The sequence below is a fragment of the Coffea arabica genome, chromosome 8c (genome assembly GCF_036785885.1).
Source record: "Coffea arabica cultivar ET-39 chromosome 8c, Coffea Arabica ET-39 HiFi, whole genome shotgun sequence".
In the NCBI taxonomy this organism is placed as follows: Eukaryota; Viridiplantae; Streptophyta; class Magnoliopsida; order Gentianales; family Rubiaceae; genus Coffea; species Coffea arabica.
Window position 1 is genome coordinate 33,546,579 of NC_092325.1, and position 19,957 is coordinate 33,566,535.

At 33.6% G+C, this 19,957-nt stretch overlaps 2 protein-coding genes across 2 annotated transcripts; both read right to left on the reverse strand.

Annotated features, from left to right (window-relative positions):
* Positions 1-7,437: 7,437 nt before the first annotated feature.
* Positions 7,438-9,372, reverse strand: LOC113705452 (premnaspirodiene oxygenase-like). Its single transcript, XM_027227303.2, has 2 exons — positions 8,280-9,372; positions 7,438-8,196 (listed from the first exon to the last, which is right to left on the reverse strand). The coding sequence occupies exons 1-2, from the start codon at positions 9,180-9,182 to the stop codon at positions 7,585-7,587; spliced, it is 1,515 nt and encodes a 504-aa protein (XP_027083104.1). The 5' UTR covers positions 9,183-9,372; the 3' UTR covers positions 7,438-7,584.
* A 4,256-nt stretch (positions 9,373-13,628) lies between these two features.
* Positions 13,629-14,375, reverse strand: LOC113705913 (uncharacterized). The gene has a single exon (XM_027227816.2). It carries the CDS (start codon positions 14,373-14,375, stop codon positions 13,629-13,631), a length of 747 nt encoding a protein of 248 aa, XP_027083617.2.
* Between the last annotated feature and the right edge of the window lie 5,582 nt (positions 14,376-19,957).

Genomic DNA, 19,957 nt, shown 5'->3' on the forward strand with positions numbered 1-19,957 from the left:
CACACTTAATATTCTTGAGGGGAGAATAAAAATATTTGTCATGAGAAAAAAGAAAGAAAGATGATAACTTGGAGGTTCAAAACAAAAATGTTTGAAATTATCATGACAAGATGACAAGAAGCTTAGTGTAATTGGACCGCTAATTTTAGCATCCTTTATTAAACTGTGTTAAAATATCTTTTATTAAAATCCCTGCGTTCTTTTAAAAAAAAAAAAGAAAAAGAAAGAAATTGACTACAATAAAAGTCCTTTATATCGCAATACATAAGCCGGAAACGTCAGAACTCTATCGACAATCTATTTCTTCATTACGGATATTAAGCACGTCGTCTAAACTAGCGTTTTGAGTTGTCGATTACTTTATCGCGGTAGACATCCACCTATGTCAGATTTGGTGAAGTGGAAGAAACATATATGTTTAGATTTTCTTTTATTTTTTTACTTGGTGGTAACGGTATCAAAAAGCCGCTATGTTGGAATATTTTATTTGTCTCTCCTGGAAAATAGGTATCACCAAAAAAAATATTTTAAATTCAATTCCTCTTCTGTTTTTGTAATTTAGTTCTATGGGTCTGTTATAAAAATTTTAGATTTGTTTAGGGTTAACACTTTGCTCGTCTAGACTTTGGAGATAATCATATTTTACCACTCTCAATCTTCAAAATATACACTTTACGCCCCATAAAAACTAGTCAAAGTTAGAAATGCATAGAAAGTGTGTACAATGATGTAGTTGCCTTTTAATATATGATTATTTATAACTTAATAGTATTTCCTTTCTATTGCTAACAACACACATTTTTCTCCATGCTATCTACTATACAAAAATCTCCAATTGATGAAAGGTTAAAAAAAAAACAAATGTTTTCATTTTGTTTATTATCCTTAAAATGTTTTCTATTGGATTAACAGTCACTTTAATATATACTTTGTTTAATTTACCAGACTTTGAATCAAACAATAAGGATAATAACAAAGTAATAACAGCAAAATGATATAGCAAAATTTTCAAAAAATCAACTAATATTAAACTTGTATTCTTAAAAAATAGTTTTTATTACACTACCATTACTCTTGTATGTCAAATTGTTAAATATGAAATACTTAACCAAAATTGTTAAGAAAAAGGTTGATTGATATGCCTTGTTTTTAAACTTAGAAGAGAAAAATAGAGATTATATAAGGTCATTAAATTTTGAACCCACCATAAAACCTTCGGAATAAAAATTGGGAAGCTAAGTAGATAACCAATTGGTTAAATGAATTCGTCCTAATAGTTTAGGCTATCACTTGGGGGTATTAATACATTTAAAACACACACCACACGGGAACCACAGAAAATGAGCATGCTTTTAAAGGGAAGGTTAGGTGAAGAGGAAGAAACTTGCATCTTAAGACTTTTTTTTTTTTTTTGTATGGTCCTGGTGGTATCAGTATCAAAACGTCACTGTCACGATATTTTAACTGTCTCTCCTGGAAAATGGGTATCTCTACAAAAGATTTAATTTCAATTCTTTTTTTTTCCGCAATGTAATTCTATAGATCCATTATAAGAATTGGAGAACTATTTAGGGGTACCACCTTGCCTCTCTAGAGCTTGGGATAATCACGCTTTACTACTCTCAATTTTCAAAATATGCACTTTATCCGCAAGGAAAAAAACAAGGTATACATTTTATTTACTATTATCTTTAAAACTTTTCCTATTGGATTAGTGTTCACCTTAATGTATAATTTGTTTAATTTATTGGACTTTAAATCAAACAATATGTATAATAGCAACATAATAATAATAAATTGCTTCAAATCCCCCTTCTCCCGCACTTTTAAAATTCCACCCTTTCCCTACAGGAAAAAAATAACATTAAATTTAGTTAGAAAAATTTTCAAAAGATAAGGTAATATTAAACTTATTATTCTTTAAAAAAATAATTATATTATATTATTATTATTATTATTATTCTTGGTTGTTAAATTGGTAAAATATTAAATACTTAACCAAAATTATTTTAAAAAAAAGGCTGTTATGCCTTATTTTTAAACTTAGAAGAGAAAAATACGACAATGAAGTAAAATTTAGTTGGAATGACGCTTCACCTGTAACTAATAGGTCAACATTCCAGTCGTTAAAAGGGTAAATAGGGAATGACTATTGATCATCTTTAAGAAAAAAAGGAAAAAAATAAGAGAAAAATGGAGATTAAATCAAATTTCACTTGCTTTTTGGGAAAAGGCAATAATTATAAATTATAAATAATTTTGACAAGAAAAGGACAATGTTTTCATAACTCTCATGTGTTTTTAATCGCTGTTAAGATTTCCAATGTTGACTAGCGTTTCATAACACTCATATTTTTAAAGTTGAAGGTGGTAAAATGTAATTATCCCCAAAGTTCAAGGGGATAAAGTATATTATACACCAAGTTCATGCACAAAAAGTGACTCTAAAAGAACAATATCTCTATGCAATAAATTCAAAGATGGGACTCCTAAAAATAAAAAATTGGGCATCTTTTAATTTGTGTCTGTCAGACAAGTCCTACGTCGCTTAAAGTAGGATTTTTCTTATTAACCCTATGCATTTATGACCATGTTATTCACTTGGTAGTGGTAGAATATTTGTCAATTATTTGACCGATTGGTTGCAACTTATGTATGATTATCATTGAGTCATACCGAGGGAAGGTTAGACTGGGTGATAAGTTAAAGAGGAATTGTAAATAAGAAATTTTGAGTTCAAATCTTTTTTTTTTTTTTAAAAAAAAAAGAGGATTGAATTCGACGGTAAGGAGGAATTGTAAATTTAAATTTTGGATTAAATCCATTTAAAAAAAAAGCACAATTGAATCATGCGTCAGAAATATGAATCCCTTTTTACTATAATTTTAGATTTATTTTAATTCAATAACTCTTGTCGTCTCCTTATCCCTTTCCACTCTTCAATTTACGTGACCCACTAACCCACAAAATTAAAACTCCTAAATTTTAACTAACAGATAATAACCGCCCCTCCAAAATGGTATCTGCAAATTCCAATTCATATCTCACAATTACTACTGACACTTACCACATCACTAATAGCAATACTCACACTTATTACATCACTGATAGCAATAACTAAATGTTAATTTAAGAAACTTGCAACTACGAAAGTCATATATCCAAAATTTTAGGAGCATGTTTGAATTACAATTTTTACAATTCTATGCATCTTATTGGGGTAAAAAACAAAAAAGTCTCCCGTGATATATCTAATACATAGAAAAATCTCACATGGTTTCAAAACATACAAAACGAACATCTCATGTTTTGAACTAAATTGTAAACTAACAGAATTCGTTAAACTTAACGAAAATGACAGTCTCGTCTGTTAAACTTAACAGATTCCGTTAAGTTTACCGTTGACTTTACTGGATTCCATTAAATTTTTTGTTAAATTTACCGGATTCCGTTAAGTTTAATGAATTCTATTAATTTATAATTTAATTCAAAACATGAGATGTCGTTTTGTATGTTTTGAAACCATAGGGGAATTTTCTGTGTATTAGGTATACCACGGGGGGCTTTTTTGTTTTTAACCCATCTTAGTGTCATAATATATTTTACTCTCATAAGCATTCACAAAACTGATGATCACTAACCCCTTTTTCCCATTTCATTTGTCATCACACAAGTTAAATACACTGAAAAAAAAAGATTATGTATCACATTCTTACCATGGATGAATCCCACTTACAAGCATTTTAATCAGTGACGAAACCAAGATTTTTTTTTCTAAAGGGGCTAAAATTTTTTCGAACATAATTATTTTTATATGTTATGTTCAAAATAATTTTCATCTATTTAAATATATGACATCTAAAAATATCAACTATTAATTTTAATTATAAAGGGATATAAAAAGTAAATAACTTTTTAAGAAAAAATTAATTCAAAGGTAGTTAATTCACACACACACACATATACATATATATATATATATATATATTCTCATAATATAAACTAAAATTATAAAAAATTAGGAGGGCTAACTTTGTTTTACACAAATATTTACAAAATATAAATTAAAATTTTTAAAACTTGGGGGGGGGGGGGGGGCTATGGTCCCATTGGTTCCATCATTGACTTCAATGGCATCTTAATTCCAAACCCGCAAGATTAAAAGGAGAAAACAACTGATCACAAAATGAATGTTACATTATAGTGATCCCACTGAAATATTTCAAAAAGATTCATCAAATTCACTTCCAAGAAATACAAGTCTCACTGAACTTTTTTTGTAGTACGAACTCCACAAAATTCACCAAAATTAATTAAACCACCAATAGTGGTTTCATATTAATAGTTGATTGATGTAAAAAATGTTCCCATCTTTGTACAAAATTATCAAGTTGAATGCATAATGTTTGTAAGTATTTCATTTTGAAATAAGTTTCATCTATTTAAATATATGACATCTAAAAATATCAAATATTAACTATAATTATAAAGGGATGTAAAAAGTAAATAACTTTTTTAAGAAAAAAATTAATTCAAATGTAGTTAATTCACACACACATGCACACATACACACTGACACACACACATATATATTTTCATAATATAAACTAAAATTGCAAAAAAATAGAAGGGCCAACTTTGTTTTACACAAATATTTATACAATATGAATTAAAATTTTTAAAACTTTGGAAGGGGGTATGACCCCCATTAGTTTTAAATATTTATTTATAATGCTCAATAAACCTAATTATCAATTTTTTTCCATCTGTACTCTATGTCGCAAAATTACATATTATTTAATAATTAAACAATAAGTATATAAAATTTTGAATTAAGTACTATAAAAGTTAACATAAAAACTTAATCCAAAAAATTTGAACCTCTAGCATTTTTTCGAGTGTAAATTTAAAATTTCATTTTGGAAAAGTAAGAAAATAGGTTAAAACTTATCATAAATTGGTAATGCTAAAAAATGAACAAGTTAATAAACGAAGAGAAAATAAAATGATAAGATAAAACTAACAAATAATAATAATAATAATAATAATAATAATAATAATAATGAAACTAAAGTAGTTAACATCATGACAAAATAAAAAATTTGAAAAAAAAATGGGTGGGGGAAGAGAGGAGATTTAGGGGAAAACAATTCTAAATGGGTTAATTGAATTTGATGGGTTACCCAATAATACCCATTTAATAAATTGGTATTATTGGATAACCCATTTATATCCATATGCAAAAATTTAAGATACCCATACCCATCTATTCATGGACGGGTATAAGTAAATTTAGTTAAATGGGTTTGTTTGACAGCTATACACGCGTATGAGGAGCTGCATTTTTTTTTTCAGGGAAGGAAAAGAAATGGGCCAATGGGCCTCTTCTTATTTTTCTTTCTTTCCTAGTTTTTTCTGGGGCTCAGGTGGGCTTTTGTTGAATTTTGAGTGGGTTCATTTAGGGGTTTAGGAATTGGGTTTTGAGTGGATCTAGTGTTGGGTTCATTGTGGGGATTTTTATTGGGTTAGAAGCAAAAGAAAACAAAACAAAACAAACCTCTACTATTTCTTTTAATTTTTAAATTTTCATTTTTTTTAATTTTTCCTCCTTTTTTTTTTTTTGCTCTTTTTTTTTGGCACAAACCTACAAAACAAATAAAAATGATTATTTAAGCAATTTTTATTGCAAATAAGTAAAAATAACAATAGGAAATTAATAAATAAATAATAGTAAACTTGAGATGAAGAAGAACTTAATGTCTGCACTGAAGCCTATGCATAGTCTTAGTAGTACTCTGGCTGTTTTACCGTCATTGGAGTAATTGATATTATTTTTTTTGTTAGCAACAATACATTTGTATAACCTACTCTATCCTAATCTAGGGGGAGGGGAAGCCTAAGGAGACTGTTGTAGGGACTAGTGGGTATACAGACCCAACTAGACCAAGGGAGTGTTATAACATAACCCTTAGATTTTTTTCGCTGCAGGTGAGGTTTGAATCCTCGCCTACAGCCTAAGTCCCTGGTGACCACTGAGCCATTGCCTAGTGGATGAGTAATTGATATTAAGATTATTTATTTTATAAGAAACCATTTTGGGATCCTCAAATTGAAAAAAGGGTCCTACTAAGTTGTCCAACCAGATTTTGTCAAACCAACGATTTGTCGTCGTCGATGTAATTAAGAAATTAACACTCCTATCAAACTTTTGAACCCAAATTTTGTATCTTATTCACAAATGCCACATATAATTTTATAAGAGTATTCTTTACCTAGGGAGAATGGATGATGTTAGACTGCCCACACATTTTCCTTAAAAAAAAAAAAAGACAGCCTATATATTCCACTTAATTTGATATAGTGCACCCATGAACGATTGTGCATATACAAGTCATAAGTATAAACCTTTTTTTTTTTTAATAAAATTGCTATTGAGTTGGGGTTGATTTTACATTCTTTACATGATTGTATATTTTCTCAAGTGCATTACGCCAATGTTTCCTTCTAAGCCACAGTTAATCTTTATTTTAATTAGGAGTATAGTTGAGTTATTTTCATATCGGATAGTTCATTCCACTCAAGTTAATCAGAATAGAGTTCAAGCCTGACTGCATAGTAATTTTTATTTACTGAAGCTTAATTTGGGTAAGCTTGACATGTTAGGGTGGTTATTTATATTTAATCTTTGGTGAAAATTATCACTTATTAAATCCAAAATCTATATGGCGATTATTAATAAATAAAACAACAGTAAAAATTGCGGAAGCGTACCTGGATTCATATCGACAATCTGATATTTGAATCTTCAAAGATATTGAGGTGGCCTTCCAGGTCAAAACGTATTTGTCAATCCTTTTAGAGAGCCCTTAGTATCTCTTTAGTATCTTTCCTGACGGTGGGATATCAGGGAAGAGCTATATTTTGTGGTACTAGAAAATACGACAAAATAAGAATTCGTGTGACCGTGGGACCATGACCCTATTTATAGGTAGCATTCTTGTTACCCTTTGGAACCCTATTTCAGCCCATCATAGAAATAGGAGCCCTTAAATCTCTATACATTAAAGGCCCACACCCTATTAGATACATTAAACTCAAACTATATTTGATCACTTAAATTGGGATTAACCTTAATTGACAGTTTGCAACACATAATTATTCACATAATGACAATGCATCGAGCCTGAATGCAGGTCAAGTTTAAGCTTCATCAAACTCAACCTTGATTTTTAGCGACCACTCTTTCAAAATTCCCTTCAAACTTGAACTCACGTCCCACAATTATACTCATTCACAAAATGTAACGAATTCCATTGTAGTTGAAAAGAAACATTTTAATGATTACTCAATTTGAGATATATAAACAACCCGATCATATACTAGGTATTTGTTTTATATGTAATCATAAAGAAGTTTGCTCAAAAAAGAGGCTAAGAATATTATCAAAAGATGATTATCATAATATAGTCACAAAACCATCAAGTTGAACTTGCTTGTTGTCAAAGAGGACGGCAGCATCTGCAGATATTACCAATTCAAGCTTTAGTTTGTATACAAAATTTGGTTTGTCGAACCAAGGATATATCATGGATCATATAAAGTGGCCTTCAAGCGAAGATTGTCTGATCTTGATGTAGCTATTCCAACAGTCTCTTTCATGTCTAAATCTCTGGAATTGAGGCCACTTGGGAGTTTCCAATCGAAATGATAGAGCAAAAGAGCCAAAGGAAGCTCAACATTGGCCAATCCAAATGAAATCCCTGCACAAATTCTCCTTCCTGCACCAAATGGGAGATACTCAAAGTGAGTTCCATTGAAATCAATGGAACTGTTTGCAAATCTCTCTGGTTTGAAACATTCTGGATCATCCCAATACTCAGGGTCTCTTCCGATTGCCCAGGCATTGACCAACACTCTTGTTCTGGCAGGGATGATGTATCCATCAATTTCACATTCCACCCTACACTCTCTTGGAAGCAACAAAGGGGCAGGAGGGTGTAACCTCAGAGTTTCTTTAATCACTAACTTTAGGTATTGCAGTTGTTGAATATCAGTTTCTTCAATCGAGTTTTTTCCTCTGAAAGCATTCCTTATTTCACTCTGTGCCTTAGCCATCGCGCCTGGATTTCTAATCATTTCGGACATCGCCCAGTCCACTGTTGTGGATGAAGTCTCATTTCCTGCTGCAAATATATTCTGCACCAAATTCAATGCATAAATTCTTGGTTAGAGACTAAAAGATGTAGTGATAACCGGACAAAAATTGGTCGAATACTTACAATAATAACAGCTTTGATATTGTTGTTGGTAATTGGAAATTGGAGTTCATCACTTCCTTGAACTCGTAATAGGACGTCAATTAAATCTTCATGGCCGTATTCACCTGTGGATGTTTTTCTTTCTGATAGGTTTTCAAGATGCTGATTGATTATCTTATCCAAAACTTTATCTACCTTGTGGTGGATGTTAAGAAGTTTAGTTTCCGCTGAAAGGAGAAAATGAAGAATCTTGAATGATGGAAACAGATCAGAAATATCGAAGGCACTTGTTAGGCGAGTTACTTCTTTGAGTAGCTGTAAGAATGCAACATGATCATCTTTGCTTACTTTCCCAAATGCTGCTCTGCAAACCACGGAACTGGTGTATGAGGACACTTTTTCTGTTAAATCGATTGGTTCTTGAGCACCAGCTAGAACCCTAATCGATGATATCAGATGCAAAGCCTCATCTTGGCGAACAGAAGCAAATGATCGGACACTTTTAGCACTAAGGAGCTCCAAGGTGCATATTTTACGCATTTGTCTCCAGTAGTCACCATATCGACAGCAAGCGATGTCTGAACAATTGTAGCATATGATCTTTCCAGATAGAAATTCTCCGCGGTCTGCAAAGGCAAGATCATGAGTTTTCATGATCTCCTTTGCCAAACGCGGTGAAGTTACCACAATCGAAGATATTTCACCTAGCTGAATGTGCATTAGGGGTCCATAATTTTGAGCTAATTTTCTGAGAGCATGATGTGGTGGGGAGCCTATTAAATGATGCATATGACCAATAATAGGTAGTTTCCAAGGAGATGGTGGTAGTTTCTGGGGTTCTTTTGATCTCTTGATTCCCTTGATCAAAGTTAAAACAAAGGCTAAGAACAGAGAGAAAGCAATGAAGTTGAAAGGAAGTTCCATAGTATTGCTTTCTTGTTGGATGCTATCTTTGCAGTATTTTCAGCAACTACTTGGTCGCCATTGGACTCTGCAACTTCTTGTTTTATCCTATTTCAACCACTTGGTCGCCGTAGACTTTATGGCTAGTTTTATTTTTTTTAAAAAATCATATAGACAATCTTGTAATGCGGTGGTGTGAGGTGTCCCATGGTTGAGATTGATGGATTTATTGCAAATATTCTACTTCAGCCCTGTACCACGCTAAAAACAAACCAAGAATGATACTCATGGAGAATTAAATATTGTAGTGTAGCTCTCAGCTTAAGTTTCTCACCTAATATATAACAGTGAAGATTTTTTTTTCTTTTTTGTTTTCTTTTGCATCTTCAAAATGTGGACTAATTTCGGTTTGCATTTTTTTAACTTGTATCATTTTTTCACTTTGCATTCTGAACTTCAATTTTGAATACTTTAAGCCCTAAATTCTTAATTTTGGACACTTTGTACCTGAAACGTTCAAGTTTGTTCAATTAGATCCAATTGATGATAAATGTTTAGCAAAATTAATGACATAAAGAACAAACAAATCAATGGTAATGCTCAAAAAATGATCAAAAGGTGTCAAAGTATCATAACAAAAATAAAATAGTACTTTGTCATTAATTCCTATCATCTTTTATCTCGTTAATTTTGTTAATGATAGTGATTAAAATCATATAAATCAATGACAATATGTTGAAAGTGGTCCAAAAAGTTAAGAACTTGCAGTTAGAACAAAATAGTATGTTTCCATTAATTTTAATCATCCTTTATCTCGTTAATTCTGTGAATGTAATTATTAATTAAATTTAAATGGGACAAACTTGAGAGTTTTGAGTCTAAAGTATCTAAAATTAAAAATTTAGGATGTAAAGTGTCTAAAATTGAAGTTTAGAATATAAAGTAAAAAAGTAATACAAGTTTAGAGACGTCAAGTGGAGTTAGTCCTCAAAGTATTCTAATTGCTGGTTTGTGAGAGTAAGATGTGAACGCAGGCATGCTGGAACATAATTTTAATAAGATCTTCTTGATAAAAGTGCTGCTTATCACGTGCTATGCAGTGTCATTTAGAGTGTATTCTTTCTGTTAAATTGTTATTAAGAAGCTCGAATTCTAATAGTCTTAGTGCTTGATCGGACGCATTACGTTTCAGAATGATCATGAGTTGTCACTAAGCATTAATATCGGCCGTCTTTATTTTATTATTAATGAGCAATCATTCACCTGAATTCTTGGATCTTAAGATCGAAATTGAGATAATTTACTCCAGCAAGAAGTTGACAATCAATCACCAAAAAAAAGGGATTAAATCCCTCTCTGGATTGTAGGTCGAAATTTCGAAACTCACCTGTAATGAAAAAAATTCAAAAAAGATGTCAGTACACCGGTTTGATCTAGTTGAATCCGTAAACCTATTAATTCTTTATACAATCTCTTTAGACTTCCCCTCTACATAGAGTAGAATAGATTATGTTATATAAATGTTATCGTTATAGTAAAAAAAAAGTACTTGACAATCAACTTAGATCTTCCAGAATGAGCTGCCGGTTGTAGATCAATACGAGTTAATAATCATGAGGAAGTGATTAGTGTTTTGCATAAAACAAGGGTATTAAGTGTGTTTGAATAGCCATTATTTAGTCAAAAATTATTTGCTTACATTACAAACACAATTTCTAACGCACCTTTTTATCTCCAAGATTTTGAATTATTTTATTTTGAATTAATTTGAATTAATGTTATCTAATGGTTATTAGTTTGTTTAGTTTACATGTTTAAGGGCCACACTCCTTGCCAGGCGCGTTGTGCGTCTTTGACGAGCCAGTTAATATTTTAACCACAAACTGCAGCACTTTGCTAGTATTATTACTTATTACGCGTCTCTCCCTCCATCATCAGTCTATTTCGCCGCCGACGGGATGAATAAGAGTTTGTTGACAAGAAGACTTGTCTCATGACTCTCATCTGATATTTTTATTAACTTTCACGTGGCAGGTACACAATGAGTATGACAGCCATTATTGAGATAGCTTTAACGTGATCGGTACGGTACGAATTCTAATTATTTAGTTTCGGGAATCCAATCTTTTAAAAATAGTAATTTGATTCTGATATTTGTGTTTTTTTTTAATTTTATTTTCATAAATTTAAAATTTAAATTTAAATGATAACATGCATATAATTAGATGAAGGGACTGTATCAAAATGAAAATCTAAAAGATACTTTAATTTTTTCAATCGAATAAATATTTTAAGACATTATAAAATAGAAAGTACGACAAAAATAATTTGCTTGGGCGCACTTCTTGGACTACAATTGTAGGGCAAATATTTCGATAAACCCGGATTATGACCCCACATATAGACCTTGTGGTCTAATTTAAGCTACATCATGGTTTCTATTGCTGAATTCCAATTCTAAACGGCTCTTGGCGAATTCCTTAAACCATGGCTGCTTTCAAAAAAAAATCTATTAAATATTTCTCGTGGCACAATGAGTACAGGAGGATACACGCATTCTAAGGAGCAATATTTGATGGGTTTTTTTTAAAGGAGCTATATTCTAAAGAAGGGTAAAAAACTTCAGCGGCCACTGAACTATTGTCCGAATCATATTTTGACCATCGAACTATTGTTCATTAATAATTGGCCACTAAATAACTTAATCAGTAAACATGTGACCATTTCGTCGGTAATGGCTCTTAATTTCTGAAATTAGCATTACACGTGGCAAAGTACAGGGGCAATTTTGTCTAATAATTTATTGACCGTTTACCTCAATTTTCATTAAACCATCGAAGAGAAGGGAAGGGAAAATCTTGGTTTAGTGTGTCTGGTCTTTTGTGGAGTAAAAAATAGGGCCTCAATTGGGAGCCCTAAATCATCAATCAGAAATCGAAGAAGCCAAAGAATGTCGAGACGCTCTCCTAAACCTATACCTAGATGCTCTTGCGGATTAACAGTAACGATGAAGACCTCACGGACAAATTGAAACCCAACAAGAAGATATGTGGTCTGCACTTTAGGAGAGGTAAGATGTTAGATTTGTAATGGAGATGTTATAACAAGAGAATTTAGTTTTGGAAAATGTAAATTGCGGGATGAGGATGTGGCTTTTTGGGAATGGTATGATCCAACAATGTGTGAAAGATCAACTCAAGTGATCCCAATTTGCTGAAGAATGAATAGAATAGAAAGTAGTATGGAGGAACTAGAAACTTCAACAAGAAGATGGGAAAGTAAAGCTAAAAAATTGGAACTTAAAGTTTCAAAATTGGAGAGTAAAGTGGAAAAACACAAGACCAGAGAGCACTATCTCCTAAGAGCTCTTCTCGGTACATGGGTTTTTGTATTGTTGTATTGTCTCTGCTGCTATTTGAAGACTATTATTAAGAGTGACCATATGTTGGCCATCAAGGGATGGTTAATGTTGTTGGGTGATTGTGAAAATATAAGAGTAGTAAAGTTGAGTGGATGCAGCTTTTGGTGGTAATATCTGTAGCAATAACAGACCAAAAAGTTTTCAATTTGCAGAAGTACACAGCTTTCTTTTAAACATGGAAAAAGACAGTGGATAAAAAATAAAAGGCATCCACCATAACAAAACAAAAGTCATCCACTATTAACATGAAGCGGATCCCCTAAACTTTAATGCATCTATTTTAATAGCCCCACTTAAATAAACTATTATAAGTCAAAAATTAAGTCACATGTACATATCAGTCAACATCATCAACATCTCTAAAACTCTATCCAATCCCATCTAACTTGCAGCTGCACCTCTACCTCTTGTAGATCTAGATCTACCAGCATTTGCACCTCTTCTACCCTTCCACCTACCAACCTTGAAGGGTGGTTCCTTTCCCAAATAGGCATAATTAGTGTTAATCATCCCTTTGTCAGCATCAGTCAAGGGCTGTTTACCATTTCTATTGAATTTCATGCCAGATCTAGAACTTGTAGCTGCTGGATTTGGCTACTGAACTACTGGTATTGGCTGTTGAAATAGGTGGCTACTGGTATTGACTGCTGAAATGGTGGAGTGGGTGTTGGGACATTAGATCTGATTGCTGAGTCGTAGATGCGATTGGTTGGCTTGGTTGGTTAGCTAATGGAGTTTGCTGTTGCTATTGCTGTTGCCATTGGGTCTCTAAACCATGTGACTAGACTACTTTTGCTTGCTGTTTTCTTCTTGAAACCTTGTACAAATAGAAGTTGAATTGATTAGAGACTACATGTAAGACATTTAGAATACAAGCTGTATGTATCCTCACAGGTTGTTTGTTTTTCTTTGGCTGACCAGATTTTTGGTGCTCAGTCATCTCTTTGTATGTTGCAGCATTGTGCCCTATTTTAACACATTTTCTGCAATGCATAGTGACATTTTTTTCTAAGCTTTCTTCCATGGTTCTTCCCCTCTGTCTCATCTCATTTCCTTGCCTTTTTTGGCCTCCCAGGTTGGACAGTGGACATTGGAAGATCGAGTTGAAGAGTGCTAGACTCAGGCCACAGTAGTTGGCTACTGATGGGTTTCAAGACATTATTATAAACCTGTAAAAATAACCTTTTGTAGTGAAATTCCGCAATCATTTCATGTGGATCATTCTCAGTTTGCTTAATTGCTGCAATGGCATGGGTACAAGGTAAACCAGATAATTCCCAAATTCGACAAGTGTAACTCTTCTTTTTCAAATTCACAGCAAACTGGGAATTCGTTGGGCACTTTACCTGATAACCATCAATCCCATTGAATTGTGGGAACCACTGGAAAGACTCTTCAATTCTGTCCTCAATAATTTTTCTAATCAAAGGACCAGTTGAGTGTGGATATCTAGTCATGGCAGCCTTTCTTTTTTGAATTCTTTCCATCATCAGTTCTCTAGCTTTCTGCAATAAAGATATAATTGGTTCATCCCTGGCCTCTAGTATATGTGAATTGAAAGGCTCGCATAGATTGTTGACAATCATGACACATTTAGTGTGAGGAGAAAAGTAAGCCTTACACCAATGCATCGGACGAGGAGCCTTCTCTATCCACTTGTATGCTTCACTATCATACTCTTTCAAGTCCTTAGCAGCTTTTTTATACATCTCAATTGTGCTGCTCCTAATTGTTGACCATAGCATCCCTTTAAGTGCCTTTCCAGGATGTTTCTTCTTGAAATTTCGATACATGTGCTACACACAGTATCTATGCTCAGAGTTGGGTAGCACCTTGGATAATGCTCTGTCCAATGCCTGCACCAAAAAGAAATGAATTATTGCTTCAAGTAGCCACAAGCCTCACACCAATTGATGGATAATAAGATCCTTACCTTTTGTTGATCAGAGATGAAAGTGTAGTGATACTGTTTATCTATTTCCAGATCTACTTGGAGAAGTTATAAGAACCATTTCCATTGGACTGTAGCTTCCTTCTCCACTATGGTCCAAGCAATAGGCTACCAACCATTGTTGGGATCAACTGCCACTGCTGATAAAGGTTGACCAGGGTAAGGGCCTTTTATATGGTAGCCATCAAGTCCAATCACAAGTCTACACATTTTGAATCCTTCTTTTAATGCACCCAAACAACAGTACAACCTCATGAACCTAGGATTCAAACTTGGATCTCTAAATGGAGTGAACTTGACTACCATGGCAGAATTAGTGTGAGTCTTCTTAATCTCCTCACAATATTTCCATATATGCTTGTTGATCTTGATCCCTATCTTTTGATATTTACAAAACAAATGGATGATACTAATATCTCTCCAAGAAATATTTTCAATTATGAAGTTATGTGATTCCATGAACAATTGCTATTGAAAGAAGACAAAGGTTGTTGAAAGCTATCGGACGCTCAAAAAGACTGCATCGGACATTCGACAACCATTGAGTATTTTCGGACGCAGAAAACCAGCCTACCAGACGTCCGAAAGAATTGAAGAAAATCTCTTAAACTCTCTGCCTGCTGTCGGACGCATAAAACAGGGCTATCGGACGTCCGACACTGCCAACGTATAGTTGACTGCTCAGCTACTTTCTATCCGTTGGAAGCATTTATGAGGCACTTTCTTGTCTCTATATAAATAGTGGTTGGTCAGATATTTCAAATAACTTTGGCACACTGAAGATACAAAAGATCTAGAGAGATTTTAGTGAGAAAATACTCTTCAAAGAAGATTTGTAGTCTTAGTGGTGTGAGATTCTTTGTAAGCTTTTCATTTGTGAGTGAATACTTCATGAGTGTAGCTCTGTGAGGGTTGTCCTGAGGAATAGTAAAACGTCCTGCCTTGACCGAGTAGAGTTCGGGGTAAGGAGGAGGTAAACCTTTTTTTGTACACAAGAGTGATTATAATTCATCAACTTGAAGTAGTTTGTTTCAATTAATCTACAAGTTCAAGAGGAGTTGGGTAGTTAATTGGTTTGCAATCCTTTCCTTTTTATTTACTGTTACATTTGTGATCTTTAAATTGTTTATCTCTTTCACTTGGTTGTTTTCGATCCTTACAATTGGTATCAGAGTTTGGTCTCCTTGAGATTAAGCTCAATCGGCTTGGGAGTAAAAATGACAACCAATAATGTTATGTTTTTTGAAGGACATTCTATGATTAGACCACCTATATTTAATGGGTCAAATTATGTGAGTTGGAAAGAATGAATGATTATCTTTTTACAATCCATTGATATTGAGTTATGGTTTATTGTGAATGAAGGACCGCATGATGCTAACATTCTTGATGCAATACAGGTTTGTTTCGGCCAAAAGCAAGAGTTGAGTTGAATGTTCAAGATAGAACCAATCTCACATTGAATGTCAAAGTCATGAATGTTCTTTATAGTGCCTTAGACTCAAATGAATCAATTAGAGTCAAAGGCTGCAAGTCAGCCAAGGAAATTTGGGATAAATTAAGAGAAATTCATGAAGGTAGTGAGAATATTAGAGAACAAAAGAAATCCATTTTAGTTACAAAGTATGAATCTTTCAAGATACAACCTCATGAAAACATTGATGAGATGTATTGTAGATTCAATGACCTCATTAAGGATTTAGAGGTGCTAGAAAAAGAATATTCTCTTGGTGATAAAAATAGAAAAATCCTGAATGCCTTGTCCAATGATTGGAAAAATAAAGTGACTGCTATTGAGGAAGCTAAAGATTTGAATACTATGCCTATTGAATCTCTTATTAATTCTCTAACCTCTTATGAGCTGAAACTTAAGTCCAAAATGCAAGAGGATGAGGATGCGAAAGTAAGAAAGAGCATTGCTCTAAAAGCATCTCAAGATGAAGATGATTCTGCCTCCCTAGATGAAGATGATGCAGAAGGTGATGACAATGATATCGCACTCATCACAAGAAGCTTCAAACTAATACTCAACAAGAGAAGATTCAGAAAATGTGGACTTAGCAATTCACTCCCAAATCAGTTCAACAACTTGAGAAACAAAGGAAAACTAGAGTTTAACAAAAAGTAAACTGATAAGTGCTTTGAATGCGGCCAACCTGGACACTATGCAAGTGAGTGCCCAGTGATGAAGAAGAAAGAAGAAAGAAAATCAAGATTCAACAAATTTCAATTCACATGGAATGAGTGCAACTCCGATGGTGAAATTGAAGAGGATGAAGAATCTGCTCAATTGGCTTTTATGGCCATTGGAGATGATGAGGTAACATCTTGTAACTCTCAATTTGAGAGTGATGATAAAACTGATGATGATCTTGAATCTTTCATTATAAAATTGCATGATAGTTTGAAAGAATCTTATGCTAGAAACAAAGAATTAAAACAGAAAATTATTTTTTGTTTCGAGATAATGCAAATCTTTTTTAACAAAATAAAAAGCTGAAAGCTGAAAATAATTACTTCAAAAAAAGTGAGACTGCTTTACACTTAGAGCTTGATAGAAAAATAAAGTTTTGTGAATTGTTCAAAATGGAACAAGGTAATTTGAAAAGAAGAATGGATGGTCTAAATGTGTTGCTTAAACACAAGAAACAAGTCTGTTTTCAAAAAAATAGGTTGAATTCTAATTCCAACGAATTTGCTATCCATAGGAGAAGACAAGTAAGATTTATTAAATCTATTCATGTAAATAACTCTTTGATTATGTGTAATTTTTGTTGTCAAAAAAGTCACACGAAAAGTGATTGTTATGTGAGAAAGAATATGAGAAGAGGCATGAAATGCATGTGGATAGTTAGACATGATGCTAACTTTAATAAGTAGGAGATTTTGTTAACCATTGCAGTGATTCTTGTTCACAATATATAAATTTTTTTATATTTCTGATACTTTGATTTGAGTTTTCGCTGATATTTTTGAATACTACTGAATCTGTATGATGTCAAAAAGGGAGAGAAAAGAACTATTATGATCTAACGATGATTTGCTAATCTCTCTGTGATATGTTGGTATGTTGGTATGTTGGTATTGCTGAATTCTGGTATCATTTCTCTGTTTTTTGTTTGGATTATTAGATTCTCTGTTATTGTTGTTGGATTATGGTTGCTGATTATTACTCTCATCTTATGATGATAAAAAGGGAGAGAGATGGATGCAATGTGTAAGGAGGAGTTATTCTGAGATTATGAGTTTGGCTCTTAAAAGTTTTGGTTGCGATGATTGAGGGGGAGCTTATACTTACTTTTGTTTCTTTTCATCCATTGTTTTGTCATCATCAAAAAGGAGGAGAATGTTGATCTTGATCCCTATCTTTTGATGTTTACAAAACAAATGAATGATACTAATATCTTTCTAAGAAATATTTTCAGTTATGAAGTTATGTGATTTCATGAACAAGTGCTATTGAAAGAAGACAAAAGTTTCTGAAAGCTGTCGGACGCTCAAAAAGACTGCATCGGACGTCCGACAACCATTGAGTATTTTCGGACGCAGAAAACCAGCCTATCGGACGTCCGAAAGAATTGAAGAAAATTTGTTAAACTCTCTGCCTGCTGTCGGACGCATAAAACAGGGCTATCGGACGTCCGACACTGCCAACGGATAGTTGACTGTTCAGCTACTTTCTATCCATTGGAAGCATTTATGAGGCACTTTCTTGGTTCTATATAAATAGTGGTTGGTCAGATATTTCAAATAACTTTGGCACACTGAAAATACAAAAGATCTAGAGAGATTTTAGTGAGAAAATACTTTTCAAAGAAGATTTGTAGTTTTAGTGGTGTGAGGTTTTTTGTAAGCTTTTCATTTGTGAGTGAATATTTCATGAGTGTAGCTCTGTGAGGGTTGTCCTGAGGGATAGTAAAACGTCCTGGCTTGACCGAGTGGAGTTCGGGGCAAGGAAGAGGTGAACCTTCCTTTGTACACAAGAATGATTGTAATTCATCAACTTGAAGTAGTTTGTTTCAATTAATCTACAAGCTCAAGAGGAGTTGGGTAGTTAATTGATTTGCAATCCTTTCCTTTTTATTTACTGTTACATTTGTGATCTTTAAATTGTTTATCTCTTTCACTTGGTTGTCTTGGATCCTTACAATGCTTATACTATTCAACTGCACAACCTTTGATTTTGTCAACAGCTATACCTCTAGCATTTCTAGCTATTATTTTTGATACTTGTATCTTGTACTCCTCATACACTGTCTGCCTCAAAGAATGGACTGGAATGTTCTGTAAGAGCCCGGTGCAACCCAATGAGTACAAACAAATTCACAATGATGCACAAAGATATATCAAATTTAAGCACAATAAAGAAAACTTAATTAAAGAGAAAACATAAGAAATGCAAACCAAATATCAAACCAATAGTCTCTTCAATTGATGGCGATGCTAACCAAGATGTACAAGTGAAGGCTCACTCCTTCCTCACCCCAAATACTCTTTGGTTGAGCCAAGGAGTTTTACAACTATTCTAGTTAACCCTCAACAACCTACACTTGAAAGATCACTCACCCAATTAAGAACTATTTTATACAAATGAGGCAACCTTCACCAAGGTTTTACCACTCCAAGTGATTGGTTCACCTTCACCAAGGTTTTACTACTCCAAGAGAGTAACCTTCACTTGAGCAACCTCACAACCCAACTTCCCCAACCCCTTATACAACCAACAAAGAATCTTTCTACTCAAAAATCTCACTTGTAAGCTTGTATTTTGTGTTGGCAAAAGTCTCTAGTCTTCTTGTGCTTTGGGGTTTTTATAGAAGGTGAGAAATGGCTCCAAAAGACTCTCCAACGGTCAAATATTAATTGCTGTCAAAACTAGCCGTTGGCCTGTCGGACGTCCGACAGGTGCCTGTCAGACGTCCGAACCACCTGTCGGACGTCCGAACCCTGCGTCCGAACGTAGGTAGAGAGTCATCAAATCTTTGCGAAATTTCTCGGACGTCCGATGCGATCGATGTGCGTCCGAGGCGTGCGTCCGATCCTTCCGGACGTCCGATGCTTCCTCACGAGCGTCCGACAGAGTTTCCTTCTTGATGTTCTTCATCCTTTCGGACGTCCGATAGTTTCCTTTTGGCCGTCCGACATGAGTGACCTGATTTTGCTTCTTCATTTGGTTGGTTTTCTTTCCTTGACACCATTGAACCTGATTCTAACAAATTTCTCACATAAAAACATTAGACCAAATCTACATTTTGGTTTGTTAATCATCAAAACCAAGGATTGATCGACCAAAGTCAACATGTTCATATTGACCCTAATTCTGTCCTTGTATCACCCAGCAACCCATTTAGCAGTCACCATTTTATTTTTCCAGGCATGATTGCAGTTTTCATGTACATCATAAAGGGTCTTAATGACCAAATC